Source organism: Emys orbicularis, chromosome 22, assembly GCF_028017835.1.
Source record: "Emys orbicularis isolate rEmyOrb1 chromosome 22, rEmyOrb1.hap1, whole genome shotgun sequence".
NCBI lineage: Eukaryota > Metazoa > Chordata > Testudines > Emydidae > Emys > Emys orbicularis.
Genome location: NC_088704.1, coordinates 2,077,975 through 2,097,017, shown reverse-complemented (window position 1 = coordinate 2,097,017; position 19,043 = coordinate 2,077,975). Strand labels below are relative to the sequence as shown.

The 19,043-nt window shown below is 54.9% G+C and overlaps 1 protein-coding gene and 1 pseudogene across 1 annotated transcript in view; one reads left to right on the top strand and one right to left on the bottom strand.

Annotated features, from left to right (window-relative positions):
- Positions 1-3,405: 3,405 nt before the first annotated feature.
- The window catches only part of LDLRAD2 (low density lipoprotein receptor class A domain containing 2), a 39,266-nt gene continuing 23,628 nt past the window's right edge, over positions 3,406-19,043 (bottom strand). The window contains exons 2-5 of the mRNA XM_065421487.1: positions 8,603-9,109; positions 6,526-6,675; positions 6,113-6,253; positions 3,406-3,653 (exon numbers count right to left, since the gene is read on the bottom strand). Coding sequence (XP_065277559.1) covers positions 3,406-3,653; positions 6,113-6,253; positions 6,526-6,675; positions 8,603-9,109 — 1,046 coding nt within the window. The remainder of the gene's footprint in view (positions 3,654-6,112; positions 6,254-6,525; positions 6,676-8,602; positions 9,110-19,043) is intronic.
- On the top strand, positions 4,456-5,168 carry LOC135893408 (putative uncharacterized protein FLJ46204; annotated as a pseudogene).

Genomic DNA, 19,043 nt, shown 5'->3' with positions numbered 1-19,043 from the left:
GGAACGCGGACCCTTCGGAACTGAGACGGTGGAGTCGACCCAACCGCACTGGGCCCGGGGCCATAGAGAGCCGGGAGCCCAACCCAGTGCCGGCCCTCGCCACGTCCTGCCCCACAAGGGCCCCACAGGATGGGGAGCTCACCCCTCTGCCTTCCGGCTTCAGTGCTCAGAGCATGTGCCCCCGAGCTGGGCGGGAAGGAGGGTGCCAGCTGGCTCTGCTGTGCCCCATGCCCGCTAAGGGACGGGGGGTCCGGGGAGAGGGGCAGACGGGGCATCTTTTCTCCTCTAGGGAGGGACAGGATCCACATTCATCCTCTAAAGTTAGGAGTGTGGGATCAAAGTCACAGCCTGCCTTGCAGTGGCACGCCTCACCCCGCTCAGGAGGAATCGACAAGAGAGCCTGCCCCCTCTCTCCGGGAGCAGTGAGGGGGCAGGCAGGGGGCTCCCAGCCTGGTCACCCCTCCCACTCCATTTCATGGGCCAGCACTACAGGAGCCAGCAGGCCGGGGCAGGGGTTCCCGTCTGTTTACACTGTAGCCATCCCCATTGCCTCAGCCACGCTCCAGCCCCCACACCACGGCTGCCCCAAGCCACTAGCTGGGCTGTCTCCCTAGATTATCACCTGGAGGGTCGTGCCCACGGAGCAGGAGGGCAGGGGCAGGCCCCGGGAGCGACATCCCACATGCACGGCTAAGGCCCATGCATAAGGGCAGCCCCATGGCTCGCTCCAGGTGCTGGTGGCAGGAGCATCCCATGGCCAGAGGCTGCTACGTGTTCCTGGGGGCAGCCAGCAGACCCCCCCCAAAGATCATTCCTCCCCAGTCAGATGGGCGGACAAACACAAGTGCCTTACTAGCAGCAGGACCCTCTGGGGTCTGGGCTGCCCCTATTCATCCAACAACCATTGGGCAGCCCCTTAAAAGCTGCCCCCCCATTCCCTGCCCTGCCCTGCCTGGCGGGGGGGGTTCCCTGCTCTGGAGCCATCTGCTCACAGGACAATCTTGGCTCACTGCTCTTCCCGGCTCTGCCAGGTCCAGCTCTAAGCACTTGCCCAGGGCCGGGCCCTATGAATCGCACCACCAACTGCGCTGGCTGGAGCCTGCCCGGCATCACGGCTCCTTTTTCACCACCCCCGTCACTTGGTGGGACAGAGACGACTCGGCCGAGGCAGTGGCAGGCTGGGCAGAACAGCCCACTGCAAACAGCCCTTCGCCCCAGCCCACCCCGGCTCCCTGAGCAGAACCGAGAGCTCCAAGGGCACCTGCTCTAATGGAGCCCAGCAAATGTCATCTCTCTGCCTGGGTGACGTCCTGCCGTGGGGCGAGGCGCCAGCACATGCCACAGCTCCCGCTGCCTTGCATTGCCCTTCTGCCCAGGGCGGCTGCCACCCCAGAGAACAGCAGGGAGCCTCAGATGGCGCCCTGTTAACGCACCCGACCCCAGACCGCGTCCGACTTGTGCTGTTTCACTGGATTCCTATTAAACGACAAATAACGCCTGAGCTGTCTGTCGGAGGGTGAGCTGCGCCTCGTCCCGTGTGTCTGTCTGGGGCGCCTGCCAGCCGGGCCAAGAGTCAGACCCTGCTCGAAGGGCACAAGCCTGCAGGGGTCAACCCAGCCGCCCCCTGTGGCACTGTTGGGGTCATACCCCTCTCATGCCCCTGTGAGGGCAGGTTAGTGTCTCTGGCATCCCAGGGTGCTCTGGGGAAGGGGAGGAGCAGCTACTATCTCACCGGGGGGCTCACCAGCCCCCAAACCAGCTGTGAGCTCCAGGCCCTTGGGATCAGGAGGATCTGGCCTGCCTTCCTGGCAGCCCCCAGCACCTGCAGCCCCTGCCCAGATCCCAGGACCTCTGGCAGGAGTCTGGGCCTGACCTGCTGGGGTGTTTCCCCATCCTGGAGGGCCTGACTGCTGACGCCCTGTGTTCCCACACCCTCACTGCACTCTGCTCTCCTGGCCAGCGACGGTCCCTGGCGGGGGACCTGTCTGTGATGCAGGGCCCACGAGCAGCCAACTCCTTCTGGGGCTGCACCTGCCTGGCTTGGGGGATGGGATCATGGCCTCTGCTGGACCTGCCAGCCCTGCTTGCCCCCGTCCCGGAGCCTACGTGGGGGAGCCCAGCTGCAGCTAGATGGAGCTGGTGGTGGTTGTGCAGGAGCTGGGGGAAAGCCCCAGGGCCCCTTTTGCAGAAGATGGGGGCTGGTCACTGTTCCTAAATAAACCGTGCAGAACCAGATTGTCTGGGGCCCCATTGCTCTGCCTCGACCCGCCAGGGGGCAGGGGCACTGCATCACACCAGCTTGGTGGCAAGGCAAGAGGGGCAGGTGCCTGGCCGCTGGCAGAACTGCCCCTGGGGCAGGCTGGGGGGCCCAGTCATTGCGGGCCAGGCTCTAACCAGCCCAAAGCTGGTGTTGGATTCTCCCTGAAAAGGCCCCAAGCCTGCTCCGCTCAGCCTGAACCGTCTCAGGGATGGGGCTGCCCCACTGCACTGTGGGAGTGCCCCAGAGCGACAGGCCCAGACTGGTGCCTGGCTTCCCCGCCTCAGCCAGGTCCTGCAGGCTGCAGAGGGCAGTAGTGGCCATTGGGGTCGGCTGTCCTGAGGTTGGGAGCTGCCTGGGCCTGGTTTCCAGCGGGCTGAATGCCAGCAGCTCCCGGGGTTGCAGAGGAGTTTGGGGGCTTGGAGCTGCTGCCAAATCCGGCCCTCGACACAGACGGGGCACCTGCAAAAAAAGGTTCCCCAAAGCAGCTGCATATGACAAAGGGGGTGCAGTGCCCCAGGAAAGGGCCAGGCCTGATCACCCCCAAAGCTCTTGCAGTAGCATGACCAGGCAGCACTAGTGATGCCCACCCATCCCTCCCCGCTTGCAGGGCTGGGCACACACGGCTCCAAAGCAAAGGGCCGGCTTGTTTTATTAGCTGTGGACAACCTGCTGGGCTCACAACACGTGGAAGGACAACGTGTTTGGTGCGGCAGGTGTCACAACAACAATCACACGCAGAGAGCTGAGGGGGACTCGGCCTGCCCCCAGCAGCACGGTGCTCGGAGGCGAGGGGCAAATCCCCACTCAAGCCGGTGAATCAGTCGCTCCTTCCGCCACCTGCATCGCTCACTGGGGCAGCTCCAGGGCTCCCTAGCAGCCCTCTGGGCCCTTGTGTTTCGGAGGCTGCCGCCGCTGGGGGGCAAGCAGCTGAGCCAATCCATGGGAGGAGCGCATGGGGCCTGGCCTGTCTATGGGAGTGAGCAGAGGAGGTATTGGGAGCTGCCCCGTCCTCTCCCTGCCCCCCACCCAGCTGGTATCCGCAGCCCGTCCTGCTATGACCCAAGCCAGCGGAGAGAATCTGCAGCACAGACAAGAAAGGTCGGATCCCTGCTCCTCCGGCCAGGGCGAGGATGGCGCGGCTGACATCAGATGGGCAGGTCGGCGCTGTGCTGCGGCGTGACTTTGCTGGAACAGCCATGGTTCCTGTGGGCACAGCTGTGGGGGCAGAGCTGGCACGAGGCCCACATGGAGTTGCAGCCAGGCAGGAACCGGCAGGCCCCGAGTCTCCAGACAAACCAGCCAGGGGACCAGCAGCACCAGAGCAGGAGGGCTGAGCCCACGCCCAGCCCCAGGAGGATGTAGAGGGCCAGCAGGGAGCACAAGCTCCTCTCACCTGGAGAGGAAGGAAAAGGGCTGGGGACAGTGAGTGCCAGGTGCCTCCCTTCTGCTTCCCAGCTCCGCTCTGCCCTCTACGGGCTGGAGCCAAAAGCAGACCACTCTGGCAAGCCTGCCCTGCCACAGGGTGAGCCAAGCCCTCAGTGCCACGGCCATGGGGCCACAAGGCCTGAGTTGCTGCCACCCTGCTCCTTCTGCAATGTGGTGCTAAGCCAGCTGCACTGTGCATGGGGGCACGAGACACCAGGGACAGGGTGGACGCAGGCCCCAGGGGACAGCCGGCAACGCTGCATCAGGCTCCCAGGCGCTGGCCCATGGAGGGTCGCTGTAGGGGGGGTGTTGGGAGCGGAATGGCGCAGGTTCCCGTTGCAGGGCCCAGCGCCTTGGCGGGGGTCAGTGAGAGACACCAACTGATCTCCCACTCCCCTGCCAAGGGGCTGCTCCTAGAGCACACATACACATGCCTGTCATCACACACACAGCAACCTGTCATAGCACATGCGTACATGTGTCATTGCACCCACACGCACCAACCTGTTATTACAAATGCAGCCACCTCTCATTGCACATGCCGGCACATATCTCATAGCACAAGTACACATGCACCTCCGCTATTGCATACACCTGCACCCACCTGTTGTTGCACATTCCTGCATGCACATCTGTCATGGCACACACCTGTCATTGCACACACACATGCAACCACGTGTCATTGCACAGGTATCATTGCACACGTACACACACAGCTGTTATTGCATATGCACACATGTAAACATGCAACTACCTGCCATTATACATCCATGCACATGTGTCATCGCACACATGCACATACACGTCTGTCATTACACACACCTGTCATTACACTTGTCAGATGTTTGTCGTTACACATGTACACACACACACCTGTCATTGCACACACATGCATGTCATTGCACATATCTGTCATTACATACACGTCATTGCATATAGACACACACATACATCTGTCATTACATATGTGCATACACCTGTCATTATACACACATGCACATGCACCCACCTGTCTGTGCAAGCACCCACGCACATGTCATCACACACATCCAACTATCATTGGACATGCACACACACAACCACATATTTGCTATTGCACACACACCCATCTGTCATTGCCTATGAGCACACGTGTCATCACACAAGTACACACTGATGTCATTGCACATGCGCTCACATTGTTATTGCACATGTACATACATGCCTGTTATTGCACAGACACATTGCACATGTACACACCTGTCATTGCACAAGTGCACGCACGTCACCACACACGTGCACCCACTTGTCATTACACACACCCACCTTCACACACACCCACACAAATACCTGTCATTACATGCGCACACATCATCACACATACACACACACCTGTCATTATAGATGCACGCACATGAATCATTGCACACATACACACCCACCTGCCTGTCATTATACACATGCACACATCATCACACACGAGCACACACATCTGTCATTATAGACACATCTCATTGCACACACACACACACACACATCTGTCATGACAGTCTCATTGCACATGCACACGTTTGTCATTGCACATGTGTGTCATTGCACCTTCACACACATCTGTCATTGCACACGGACACATACATCCATCATTACACAGGTGCACGTGTCATAACACGCTCACACGTGTCTCATTGCACACATGCACAGCCACCTGTCATTACACACACATCACACATGTCTGTTATGACACACACATAGCTCTCATTACACACGCACGTACCCACACATCTGGCAATCCTTTTGCAAAGTGCTGGGCAGATCAGAAGGTTTGGGCTCCCCCCAGGTCATGTCGCAGGGAAGGCTGGTCCAGTGGTTAGGGTACTGAGCTGGGACCTGGTTCAAGTCCCTCCCTGTATAGGGTGACCAGACAGCAAGTGTAAAAAATCGGGATGGGGGTGGGGGGTAATAGGTGCCTATATAAGAAAAAGCCCCTATAAAATAGGGACATCTGGTCACCCTACCCCCGTGTGACCTTGGGTGCATAGGTGCCAACTCCGTGAGTGCTCTGGGGCTCAAGCACCCACCAAAAATAAATAGGGGGTTCTCAGCACCCACAGGACCTTTTGTGGGCTACGGTGCTTGAACCATGCTCCCGCCCCTGCTCTGCACGCGCTCTGCCCTGCCCCCGCTTGGGCTCCCCGCACCCCAAGGTCCTGCCCCCCACTCAGCCTCTTCCCCTGATCACATGGGGTGGGGGGAGGAGGAGGCAGAGCAGAGCACCCACCGGCAAAAAGATGTCAGCGCCTGTGCGTGGGCGGGTCCCAGACCCTGGCCGTGCCCCAGTCCCGTCTGTACCAGGGGGAACGGCCCAGCCCTGCCCCCAGCCATTAACAATGCCAGGCGCTGAGCACATTTCTAGGCCAGGCCCGGGACTTTGCCCTTGGACTTAGGTACCTGCTGCAGGCTCGTCCTGGGGCACGGTGTCTGGGGCCAAGGGCTGGCTCTTCTCTGCCCCGCCACAGGCTGCCATGCAGGGGGTGACGTGGGCTGCAGGGCTGCTCTCAGGCTGGAGAAATGCTGATGTGGGAGGGCGGCCTGCATGGAGGAGGGGGAAGGGGGTGTAATTGCACCAGCTGCCGGTGCGGGCGTCAGCCCAGCAAAGAGCCCCCAGGCCAGGAAAACCCTTGGAGTGGAGCAGCCCTGAGCTCCCCCGTCCTCCCATCCAGAACGCTCCCCTGTGCTCCCGAGTGCACCAGGCAGGATCAGGCCCATATTTTCCAGCCCTCTTATCCATTATCTGCTCTCTGGGGTGCTCCCTCTACCCCACCCCGCCTGCCCTGCCCTGGGTTCTCCCCACCCACACGGACCTCTGCACTTGGCAGGGGGGTGGGCTGCCTGGTCCGAGCCATCCCCGCAGTTATCGATGCCCGTCCGGTCACACACCAGGCTCATGGGGATGCACTTGCTGTTCCGGCACTGGAAGTACGGCTCCTCGCTGCACTCGGACATGTTGAAGCCTGAAATGGACATGGCCAGAGCTGACAGCATGGCAGCTCCTGGTGCATCGCACACCCCTGGGGGCAGCTCCTTTCACGCACTGGCATGGGTACGTGACTCAGTGGCCGAGAGGGGAATGTGATCAAGCGTCCAGGCTCCGGGGGATGCGGAGTTTAGGGTACAGGAGATGGCTCAGGGCTGGGGCAAGAGCTTGGGCTGCGGACTCCAGGAGGGAGTTTGGGTGCAGGAGAGATTCTGAGCTGGGACAGGGGGGTGAGGCACGGGAGGAGGTTTGGGGGTGGGGCAGCTGGGCGGCACTTACCTCAGGTGGCTCTCAGAAGAAGTCGGCATGTCCGGCTCCTAGGTAGAGGAGCCAGGGGGCTCCGTGTACTGCCTGCGCCTGCAGGCACCTCCCCTGCAGCTCCCACTGGCCGCGGTTCCTGGCCAATGGGAGCTGCAGAGCCGGCACTCGGGGCAGGGGCAGCACACACAGCCCCCTGGCCGCCCCAGTGCCTAGGAGCCGGACATGCCAGCAGCTTTCGAGAGCCACGCGGAGTCAGGTCAGGCCTAGAGCCTGCCTTAGCCCCGCTGCACCGACTGGACTTTTAGCAGCCTGGTCAGTGGTGCTGACCGGAGCCGCCAGGGTCCCTTTTCAACAGGGCGTTCCGGTCGAAAACTGGACGCCTGGCAACCTTAGCCATGCCGCAGAGTTTCAGACCCAGGATCTCTGCAAGCTGGGCCCTGCAAGCAGGACGTTAACGCCCCACTAGCCACAGGTGAGCCAGCCATGCCAAGAGGCTAAAGGACATGGCAGCACCCACTGCTCTGGAGAGGAGATGGCCTCTCCAGTCGTGGGGGGGAAGGCATCAGAGCAGCGGGGGTGTCTGACCAGGGAGAATAGCCTGTGGTTTCTCTTGGGACCCACTGGCTCTGGGGCCTGGCGGTGACCACTGAGAGCGGAGCCAGGCATTCACGCCACCAACGCCCAGCTCACTGGGGTCAGGGACGGGTCGCCACTGATCTCAGCAGGGCCATGAGTGCACCCTGGCTAAAGGGCTCTTTACAGGGCCAGGAACCCTGTGTCTCAGAGCCGAGACAGTCGGCATGACCTGAAGACCTGAACTACACTGGCCACAGTGGGCTCGGCTCTGCGGCGGGGGGGTGAGAGAGAGAGCTTGAGGTTGCATGTGAGAGGACGTGCAACCTTGTGTGAGATGGTGTGTGTGGGTGTGCAGGTGTGTGTGCAGCTGTTCATGTGCAGCCTTGTGTGTGTGTGTGTAGGCATATGTGCAGCCTTGTGTGAGATGTGGTATGCATGCGTGTGTGTGTGTGTGTGTGTGTGTGTGTGTGTGTGTGTGTGTGTGTGTGTATATAGGTATGTGTGCAGCCTGTGTGAGACGATGTATGTCCAGGAATATATGTGCAGCTGTGCGTGTGGGGCATAGGCACACGTCAGTCTGTGTTCCAGGTGACTGTGGAGTCCCTGGCAAATAGGTGCATTTTCCCTGTGCTCTGATGAGTGTTCGGGGTGATGCGCTATCACACGCGCTTGCTGCCAAGTCCATGTCACTCCTGATCCACCCCCCCCCACCCGCCCGTCATGTGGCCTTTTGAATCTGCACCCCCTGGGCATTCATGTGCCAGCCCTGCCTCTGCCCCCCACCTGCACCTGATCCAGCCACCCCAGGACAAGGCTCCCGTGGAGCCTGGCGGAGATTCAGCAGGTAGCACAAATTCTCCGTTTATTTCCGCCACTGAAGCCTTTTGCCACATGTGCCCTGTCCCTGTGATGGCCAGTGACCAGGCCCCAGGGCACAGCTGGCAAGGGCCCCCATGCAGGTGTGGTGGGGGGCTGGGCAGCTGATCTTTGGGCTGGACACTGTGGTTGGAGCTGGGCAGTCTGGCAAGGTCCTTTGGCTTGTGCCCCCTGCACGCGTTGCCCCTCACCCAGACGGAAGGATGTAAAATCGCCCACGAAATCCACCCGGGGCTGCTGCCCCCGTGTCACCAAGCGCAGGGTCAAGTAGTTCCCGGTGGACAGGATGGGCCTGGGGATGCTCTTCCCACACAGCGGGAACCCCAGAGGCTTGGCGGCGCGACCTCTGCCATCATAGAATTGCATATACGATCCAGCATTACAGGGGTCCTGAAGCTCCCAGTCTCCACCAGATGAGGGCTGCCCAGGCCCCCTTTGGCTGGGCCGGGCGGTCTCTGGGGGCAGAGGCGCTCGGGTGGCGTTGGACGGGGGCCCGCCGCTGGGGGCCAGGCGCAGCAGGCTGTACACCAAGAAGAAGCGGAACTGGAACTGGACTTTGTCTTTGGGCGACGCGGCCTGCATGGTGAGGGAGCAGTCCGTCCCCGTGGCCACGAAGTAGTAGCGCCGGGAGTCCCTGTGCGAATTGATAATCAGCCCGTCGTCTCTGATGGTCTGCCCACAAAAATCCACCAGGTTAACTGGGATGGGGGGAGAGAGAAAGAGAGTCGCTATCCGAGCCCCGGCAGGACGTGCAGCCCCTGAATCCCACTGCCACTGCCTCTGTCCCTGCCTTGGGAGACGGCAAAGAATGCAAACGGCCCTGGGGTGGGAGCAGGCTCGTCCCCGCCTAGCGCCCAGCTGCTCTAACAACACGCACCAGCTCGCACAGCTGCAGCCTGCTCTGGGGACACCCAGACGCCGCCTTCCAGGCTTGCTCCTCTGACCCCGAGGGCCAGGATCCACAAACCCCACAGCAGGCAGGAAGGGTTAAAGAGCAGCCGTGGACTCAGGCAGCCCCGCCCCGTGCACCTATTACTGATGCCAGGTTTGGAGGAGCGGCTTTACCAGGGAGAAGCCCAGCTCAGAGGACCCCAGCCCTGGGAGAGCATCAGGCCTCTACCCCTCAGCTCCCAGCGGGGAGCCTAGCTGCTGTCAGGCTCCTGCGCACAGTGGGTGCAGTACGATGGCCGGGTCCCTGGTGGGACAGGAGGCATGGTGCTGGGCTCTATTGCCATTAGCTTGGTTTTCATGGTTTGCTGTGGCCATAGGTGCTGGAACTAGGAGGGACTGGGGGGGCTGCCGCACCCCCTGGCTTGAAGTGGTTTCCATTGTTTACAGTTTGGTTCAAAGTCTCTCAGCACCCCCACTATAAAAACTGTTCCAGCACCCCTGGCTGTGGCTGCGGCTGGGACCACGAGCCTGGCCCCAGCACGGGCCCCGGCACCCAAGCTGGGCTGGTGCAGGAAGTAGCTGAGGGAAGAAGGAAGTGGGTTGATGAGGCAGAAAACCCACTTGCTGCAGGGTCCCTGGGCTGGATCCAGGGTGGAGGCAGGGACTGGGTCCCTAGGCTCACCAAGGAGGTTGCGTGGAGGCCCCAGACACAGGGGCCAGAAGGACTAAGGGGCTGGACCTGGGGCAATGTCATGGCACTGCTGAATTAAGCTCTGGTTCATCCAAAAGGGCTGAGCGTAACCATGGCCTGGCTGGAGGCCATGGGCGGATGGGACAGCCGGTCGCAGGGGCTATGGAGAGGCAATACCCTGCAACACCGCCCCCAGCCACATGGCAGCATGTCAGCTTGCAAGGCACACCCCTGCAGAGGGGTTACAGCCCCCCAAGGTCACCATGGCTCCCAGGATGAAGTCTGTCTGGGGGGATAATCCCAGGGTTGCTGGGGGCTGGACCAGCTGAGAGCAGGGGACTGGCAGGCCACAAATCTCAGGCGGGGTTGTTGGCACTGGGGCTCGGGCAGTGATTTCACTGCCAGCTGAGATCCTGGCCATGTTCCGTCCGGGGGGCACCAGGCTTGAGGGGCTGGTGGAAGCTGTTGTCCACAACAACCTGCACCAGTCATGGCTGCTGCTGCCCAAACCTCCAGTCAGGGAGAAGGGGTGGCAGGGAGGAGACCCCAGAGAACTACAGCTTTGACAAACCTTCCCAATACACAGACTGGAAGCAGTAGTTTGCAAGATTTTGAACTGCAAAAAAAAAAACTCCACGAAGAAACTGGAGATATTCAGGTATCATCTCTAATTTATGCTATGGGGAAACAGGCAGAGAATATCTTTAAATCTATTGACTTTACTGAAGACACAGTCACAAAGGATGACTATGAACAGGTTTTGGCTATGTTTGATGCATATTTTATACCTCAGAGAAATGTAGTTTATGAAAGAACATGTTTTCACCAGAGAATTCAAGAACCAGGGGAAAATGTTGACTGTTTTATAAGAGCTCTGAATACATTGGCTGAAACCTGAGATTTGGGGAATGCAAAACAGGAAAACATCAGAGTCAGGCTGGTTATTGGGTTAACAGATAAAAGCCTTTCACAGCAGCTACAGCTGAAGAGATTTAACCCCAGCCACAGCTATACAGAGAGCGAAGCAGTCAGAATTAGCCAAACAGGCCAAATGGAAGGAGCAACTTGAAAAACTTGAAACTAGCTTAGAAGCTGCAAACAGACACTTGGGTGTTATCATAAACCCCAGAGGCCAGGAGCGAGACCTCCCAGGCTAAGAGGGACAAATTCCAGCCTAGTGCCCAAGGTGTGGAAAAAGTCGTGTCCCAAGAGATGATTCATGTCCAGCCAGAGGCGCATCGTGTAATATGTCCATGAATCATGGACATTTTGTGGCTGTTTGCTGCACCAAAGCAGTCAGGGAGTTGACTCATATTACAGTCAATCAAGACGAGCCGTTGTTCTGGGATCTATCACTTGTAATGACACAAAATGTGCCTGGAGAGTGAAACGGACTATTCCGTTGGTGAGACTATTGACTTTAAAATTGACTCAGAGCTGACATCATCTCATCAGCAATTGCCTTCAACCCCTCCCAGAGCTGACTTTACCTGTCATAGCTCTGACTAGCCCTGGAGGGATTCTGAGCTGCATGGGCCAGCTCACCACAGAACAACTTACAAAGGCAAGAACTTTGTGTTCAGAGTGTATGTGATCCAAGGACAGAGACCAACAGCCTTCCCAGCCACAGCGGGACAGCCATGATGAGCCTAGTGAAAAAGGTGGACGAACTTGATGGAATATTTGGTGATATTGGACTTCTGAAAGAAGATCCAGTGCAAATGACCTTAAGAGGCAATGCTGAACCATACAGTGAGGGGTGAAAGTAACTTCGGACACTTACCGGTACGGGGCCGGGGCTGCCTGGCCCGCACCACCCGGGGCTCCAGTGGTGATTTAAAGAAGGGCTTTGGAGCGGAGCACGGAGCTGGAGCACGGAGCAGCTCCGGAGCAGTGGAGCTGCAGGTTTTTGCCTGGAGCTGGAGCGGAGCTGGAGTACAGCTCCAAAGCCTTAATTTAAAGGGCCCGGTAGCAGCAGCAGCGTCCGCAGCCCAGGCCCTTTTAAATCGCCGGCCCTGGGGCAGCTGCTCCCTTTGCCCCCCCTCCCCCCCCACCCGTCGGTGGCCGAGGGGGGGGGGCAAAAGGGGCAGGGACGTTAAAGCGCTGCAGGGTCCTTTGCCGCGGCAGCGCTTTAACGTTGCTGCGGTCCCCCCATGCCTCCCCGTTGGTGGCCCTGCCAGTACGGATCCTACCAGCAGGGCTGCCGACGGAGGAGGCAGCGCTTTAATGTGGGGTGCGTACGGGCCGGGGTCTACCCTCCTGCCACTGGAGGACTTCCTCCCCAAAGTGAAATGAGCTGCAGTGTTCTCCAAGCTGGATGCCTCGAGTGGATTCTGGCAAATTCCGTTAGCCAAAGAAAGTGCTCAACTGACTAAATTTATCAGACCCTTTGGGAGATTTTGCTTTCAAAGATCACCTTTTGGAATTGCCAGTGCACCTGAAATTTTCCAAAAACCAATGGCAGAATTGCTAACTAACACAAATGGAGTTGTAGTTTCCATGGACGATATTCTGATATCCTGTCCTCACAGCAGATGGTAACTGGCTCCTCACAGACAAAAGCTGGGCAGACACTCTGCTAGTCTCCTGATCCATCAGTCCACTATGTCCAATGGAGCCATCGACTCACTCCCGCAGTGTCCTCTCCTGGAGGGGCTGTCCGTGGACCCTGCTTTAGACAAGGTTACTAAGGACATCAAGCAGCTGTCCAGGGCCAAGTCTCTGCCCCTGGTTGCATTCCACTTACTGTGTACAAATGTGGAGGTGTTCACCTGGTCAGAAAACTCACCAGCTTTTTCAAGACTATATGGGAACAGGACACCGTGCCCCAGGAATACAAGGATGCCTTCATAGTCCAGCTATACAAGAGGAAGGGAAGCATACCTTGCTGTGAGAACCATCATGGAATCACACGACTGTCTATAGCGGGGAAGATCCTTGCAGTCCTCAGCAGGCTCATCTCTCACTTAGTGGACTCAGTGTATCCAGAGTCACAGTGTGGCTTTCGTCCTGGCCATGGCACCATGGACATGAGTTTGGCAGAGAAGGCTGGTGAACAGAACAAGGATCTGTATGTGCTGTTTGTTGGCCTGACCAACAAACTGTTTGCTGTTTGTTGGCCTGACCTTTGGCACAATGAATTGCGAGGCCCTGTGGAAACGCCTTAATAATTTTGGCTGCCCAGAGAAGATGATTGCTGTCATCCACTCACTTCATGATGGCATAATGGGCAGGGTTATGGAGGGGGCAGGGATAGCTCAGTGGTTTGAGCATTGGCCTGCTAAACCCAGGGTTGTGAGCTCAATCCTTGAGGGGACCATTTAGGGAACTGGGGTAAAAATCTGTCTGGGGATTGGACTAGAACCTCCTGAGGTCCCTTCCAACCCTGATCTTCTATGACTCATCAGAAACCTTCCCTGTCACCAACGGCAGTGGCTCTCAACCTGTCCAGACGACTGCCCCCCTGTCAGAGTCAGATTTGTCTTGTTTCACCTCACGCCATGTTTCACCTCACCTAAAAACTACTTGCTTACAAAACCAGACATAAAAATACAAGTGTCACAGCACACTGTTACTGACGAATGGCTTCCTTTCTCATTTCTACCATGTAATTATAAAATAAATCAACTGGAATATAAATATTGTACTTATAGTTCAGTGTATAGTATATAGAGCAGTATAAACAAGTCATTGTATGGAATTATAGTTTGTACTGACTTCACTAGTGCTTTTTATGTAGCCTGTCGTAAAGCTAGGCAAATATCTAGATGAGTTGATGTCCCCCTGGAAGACCTCTGCGTACCCCTGATTGAGAATCACTGACCAATGGCACCAAACAAGGATGTGTAATGGCTCCAGCCCTCCTTGCCACTGTCTTTTCAGCCATGCTCTTGATCACATTCTAGGACTTTGACAGAGGCTTAGACATCTGGTTTATATTGAATGGGAGTCTAGTCAATCTACAGCGACTCAGGGCCTGCACCAAGGTCATTGAACAGCTACTAAGAGATCTCCTGTGTGCTGACAACTGGGCTCTCACTGCACACGCACTCGAGGACATTCAGCTTATTGTGGCCCACTCTGCCTATGCCTCAAAATGCTTCGGTTTCACAATCAGCCTGACAAAGACAGAGGTCATGTACCAGCCAGCCCCAGAGCACCCGCACCTTGATCCCATCGTCACAACTGACAACACACCCCTCAGCTCAATCCGGCAATTCTGAGGCCTGGGTAGCATGCTTTCCAGCAACGTCACGTTGGATGATGAAATCACTCAGCACCTGGCAAAGGCCAGCTTGGCATTTGGCAGGCTCACCCATGAACTCCAAAGGGAGCATGGAGTCTGCCTCAGAACCAAGATAAAAAACCTACCACTCTGTTGTACTCACCTCACTCTTCCATGGGGCAACACACGGACATTCTACCGACGCTACATCAAACAGCTGAAGAGCTTACACTACGCTGCCTAAGATCCATCTGCAACATCAAGTGGCAGGACAGGATCTCAGCACAGAGGTCACTGAGAGGTGCCAAATCCCTGCCATCAAGAGAATGCTAATCAGGACTCAGCTTTGCTGGGTTGGACACGAGGTGTGCATGGAGGTTTCCCATATACCGAAAGCAGTGCTCTCCAGCCAGCTTGGACAGGAACCTGCTGTAAGGCTCAACCCATCCTCATATACAAAGACACCTTGAAGGCCAACCTCAAAGCATGCAAGATAGACATTAAAACCTGGAAACTGGTTGCACTGGACAGACCCAGAGGGAGAGGTCTGTGCCATGAGACCGTGTCCACATTTGAGGAGTGGTGTGTGAGGTCTTTGCAGGGGAAGAGAACACGTCGTTAGGCCAACACCTCAAAACTTCCCCTCAACAACAACTACACTTCCAAGACATGAGAATGCATTTGCAAATCCAGGATTGGACTCACTTTTCATGTAAGATGTCATAAAAACAAATAAACCCAGAACTTAGGTCACCACTAACTGAACACTCACCTATCAAAGCAACGAGAGAATCCATAAGACTCTGATAAGTGGAACTTCCATGGAAGACACACCAAAACCCTCAGTGAAGTCCTACGCCTTATCAGGCAGTCTGGACTGAAGCTAAGAAGGAAAAATGCATCTTCCACCTAACCCAAAGGAGTTTTTGAAACAAACAAAGAAAGATGGAATCAGTCCTAGCCCTGAGAAAGTAAAAGCAATTCTAGAATTGAATGTACCAATCAATGTATCAAAACTGAGACGTATATTGGGGATGGTACAGTATGTTGGCCAATATCTATAAGAGCTTTCTTCAGTGACAAAATCATTGAACGAACTGTTCAAGTCCAAGACATCTTGGCTATGGGGCCAAACCAAGAAATTGCCTTCAAAAAGGGAAAAGAAATAATCTCAACAGCTCTAGTTCTCAAGAACTACGATGTGAACAAACCCACCCTGGTCAGTGCACATGCAAGCACCTGTGGCCTAGTGGTGTATTGTTTTAACAACAGGGCTCTGAGTGGAAACTAGTGCATTTTGCTCTCGCACACTTATGGAAGCAGAAAAACTGTATGAACAAGGAGTGCCTGGCAAGCATAAGGCCATGTGAGAATTGTTATACATAGCTGTGTGGACTGGATTCATTTACACTGATAACATAAACCACCTGTAACCCTTATAAATGGAAAAGATGTGGATCAAGCACCAATGAGATGCCAACCTGCATAAGCGCCCACTCTGTGGGTGCTCCAGAGGTGGAGCACCCATGGGGAAAAAATGGTAGGTGCTTAGCACCCACTGGCAGCCATCTCCCCCCCTTCCCTTCAGTGCCTCCCGCCCATCGGCGGCCCCACCAATCATCACTTCCCCCTCCCTCCCAGCCCTTCCTGCCTACCATGGAATAGCTGTTCTGTAGCATGCAGGAGGTGCTGGGAGGGATGGGCGAGGAGCGAGTGCTAGGTGTGCTTGGGGGAGTGGGTGGAATGGGGTGGGAAGAGGCAGGGTGGGGCTTGGGGGAAGGGGTGGAGTGGAGGCGGGGCCTGGGGCAGAGCCGGGGGGAGGGGGGGGTCAAGCACCCCCCAGCACATTAGAAAGTTGGCACCTCTGTCAACCTATATTGCTAAGGTTAATGCAATTTAACCTAAATTGTTAAATACATTCCAGGAAAAAATCTGGTAGTAGCAGACACTCTCTGTCAGAAGCCCAGCATTGTTCTCAACTCCCCTGAACTCGAAAATGACGTCAAGGCGCATATAGACCAATGTCAGAAAAGAGACTAGCTGCAGACTTATACACATTCAGAGGACATCACTATCTGGTCATTGTGGACTATTTTTCCAGGAATATAGAAATAATGTACTTGAAAGACATAACAATGTCATCGAGAAACTGAAGTGCACTTTTGCTCACTTTGGGTTTCCAGAACAACTAGTGATGGACAATGGACCACAATTCACAGCAGCAGAATTTATGTCATTCCAAATGAAATATGATTTTGATCATATCATTAGCTGCCCACATTACCCACAAGCGAATGGAGAGGCTGAGAGAGATGTACAGACAGCCAAGAAAATCCTACAGCAGGAAGATCCAATCCTTGTTCCTCTGAGTTACAGATCAATGCCAAGAGCAGCTACTGGATATAGTCCAACATGACTTCTGATGGGAAGACAACTCTGAATTACTGTTCCAACTTTGGAAAAGAATCTCGCTTCAAAGTGGCCAGACATGAAGAGAGGAGCCAAATAGGATAAAAGAGCTAATGAACATTTTTACAACAGATATCACTCAGAGAACAGCCAGGTCTAGAATGTGGTGACCATGTTCATATCAAATTGGATGCAGAAAAAGAATGGACAACTCCAGCTGTCGCGAAGAAAAATAATTCATCACCCAGATCACAAGTGATCGAACTGACAATGTAGAGTTCAACAAACCATCAACATATGCAGTTTGTTCCTCAAAGAACAATCAACAAAGCAAACTCTACAGCTGGTAGATGCAGAACAAGTAGACGAGGACTCAAGGATTCCAACATAGCCAGTTATTGCAACTAATGGACAGCCAGATGACCAAGTCGTTATGCATTCCGGTTGTGTAATTAGAAACCAGTACAATTCAGAAACGCTGAACAGACTGATCCGTACTGAACATCAAAGACAGCGCGACAGTGTAAATACTGTAGCTGGTAGGAATGTAGAACTTAAAGGGGGAGATGTGATCGGACGCTAAACTGTATCACACTATTCAGCCACTAGGTGGCACTGTGTGTGACATACTTTATTTAAGCTAACCTTAGCAGTACCTGGCGGAGTGTTAAAGGCTCTAACGACGAACACAGCTGGGGTATAAGCATGCTCTGTGCCCAGCCCACATCTGGTTCAGAAGAACATGATAAGGGGTATCTCAATGGCTTGACTTAGAGTAGCTTTAGTGATCCCTTCCCTGCCACTTCACAGAGCCATGGATTTTTCAAAGAACCTCACCCAGTGACTTCTGCATCTCGCTCATTGCCTTTGCTGGAGATCTGGCTTCACTTGCCCACAATGAGTTAAGTCTGTGTCTGGTTCTGAGCAACCTCTCTCCCATAGTGCATCTCTGTAAGCCTTTGACCCTCCTCCCCCACTGGCCCTCCCCATGGAGACCTAGAAAGCTCACAGACGTTTAACACAGGAGTTCCTAGGAGGCCCACAAGGTTGGAATCTGAGTGCACACACAACTTGTGTATTTACATTGTTCCCAGACTCTGCAGAGGGCCTCACTCCTCCAGTCATGTTTTCCCAGCAAGCAAATTTAAAAAAATAACAATGGTGTCACTTTCCTTTTGAGTAAAAGCAGTAGAGCGTTGCCAATTAAAATAAGTCCCCCTTGGAAATAATTTCATCCCAGCATTAGTCTAACTCTGCTCCCCAGGAGCAGGCAGACTCTGCGCCACATGCTGTTGAGGGATTATTTTTCACCATTTAAAAATATTTTTAACTTGTTCATATATGATCAACCCTACAATAACAAATCAGCATGCACCTTCCAGTGCTCATGACCAACTCAGTGATAACAAAAGAGCATGCACAGCCTGGAACTCAGCAGCAGCAGCCCTACAATAACAAACCAGTGCACACAGCATAGTGCACATCATCAGCAACCCTACAATAACAAACCACCCCATCTTCTTCAATTTCACTAGTAATTTCCCATGTGGAACTGTATCAAATGTTGTTCCTTTGTCTACAAAATCAGTTATCTTCTCAAAGAAAGAGGTCAGGCTGGTCTGGCATGATCTATCTATCATAAAACCATAAGAACATAAGAACGGCTGTACCGGGTCAGACCAAAGGTCCATCTAGCCCAGTATCCTGTCTACCGACAGTGGCCAATGCCAGGTGCCCCAGAGGGAGTGAACCTAACAGGCAATGATCACGTGATCTCTCTCCTGCCATCCATCTCCATCCTCTGACAAACAGAGGCTAGGGACACCATTCCTTACCCATCCTGGCTAATAGCCATTAATGGACTTAACCAGCATGAATGTATCCAGTTCTCTTTTAAACGCTGTTATAGTCCTAGCCTTCACAACTTCCTCAGGTAAGGAGTTCCACAAGTTGACTGTGCACTGCGTGAAGAAGAACTTCCTTGTATTTGTTTTAAACCTGCTGCCTATTAATTTCATTTGGTGGCCCCTAGTTCTTGTATTATGGGAATAAGTAAATAACTTTTCCTTATCCACTTTCTCCACATCGCTCATGATTTTATATACCTCTATCATATCCCCCCTTAGTCTCCTCTTTTCCAAACTGAAGAGTCCTAGCCTCTTTAATCTCTCCTCATATGGGACCCGTTCCAAACCCCTAATCATTTTAGTTGCCCTTTTCTGAGGCCTGGTCTACACTATGAGTTTAGGTCGACTTTAGCAGCGTTAAATCGAATTAAGCCTGGACACGTTCACACGACGAAGCCCTTTCTTTCGACTTAAAGGGCCCTTTAAACCGGTTTCTTTACTCCACCTCCGACGAGGGGATTAGCGATAAAATCGGCCTTAGTGGGTCGGAATTGGGGTAGTGTGGACGG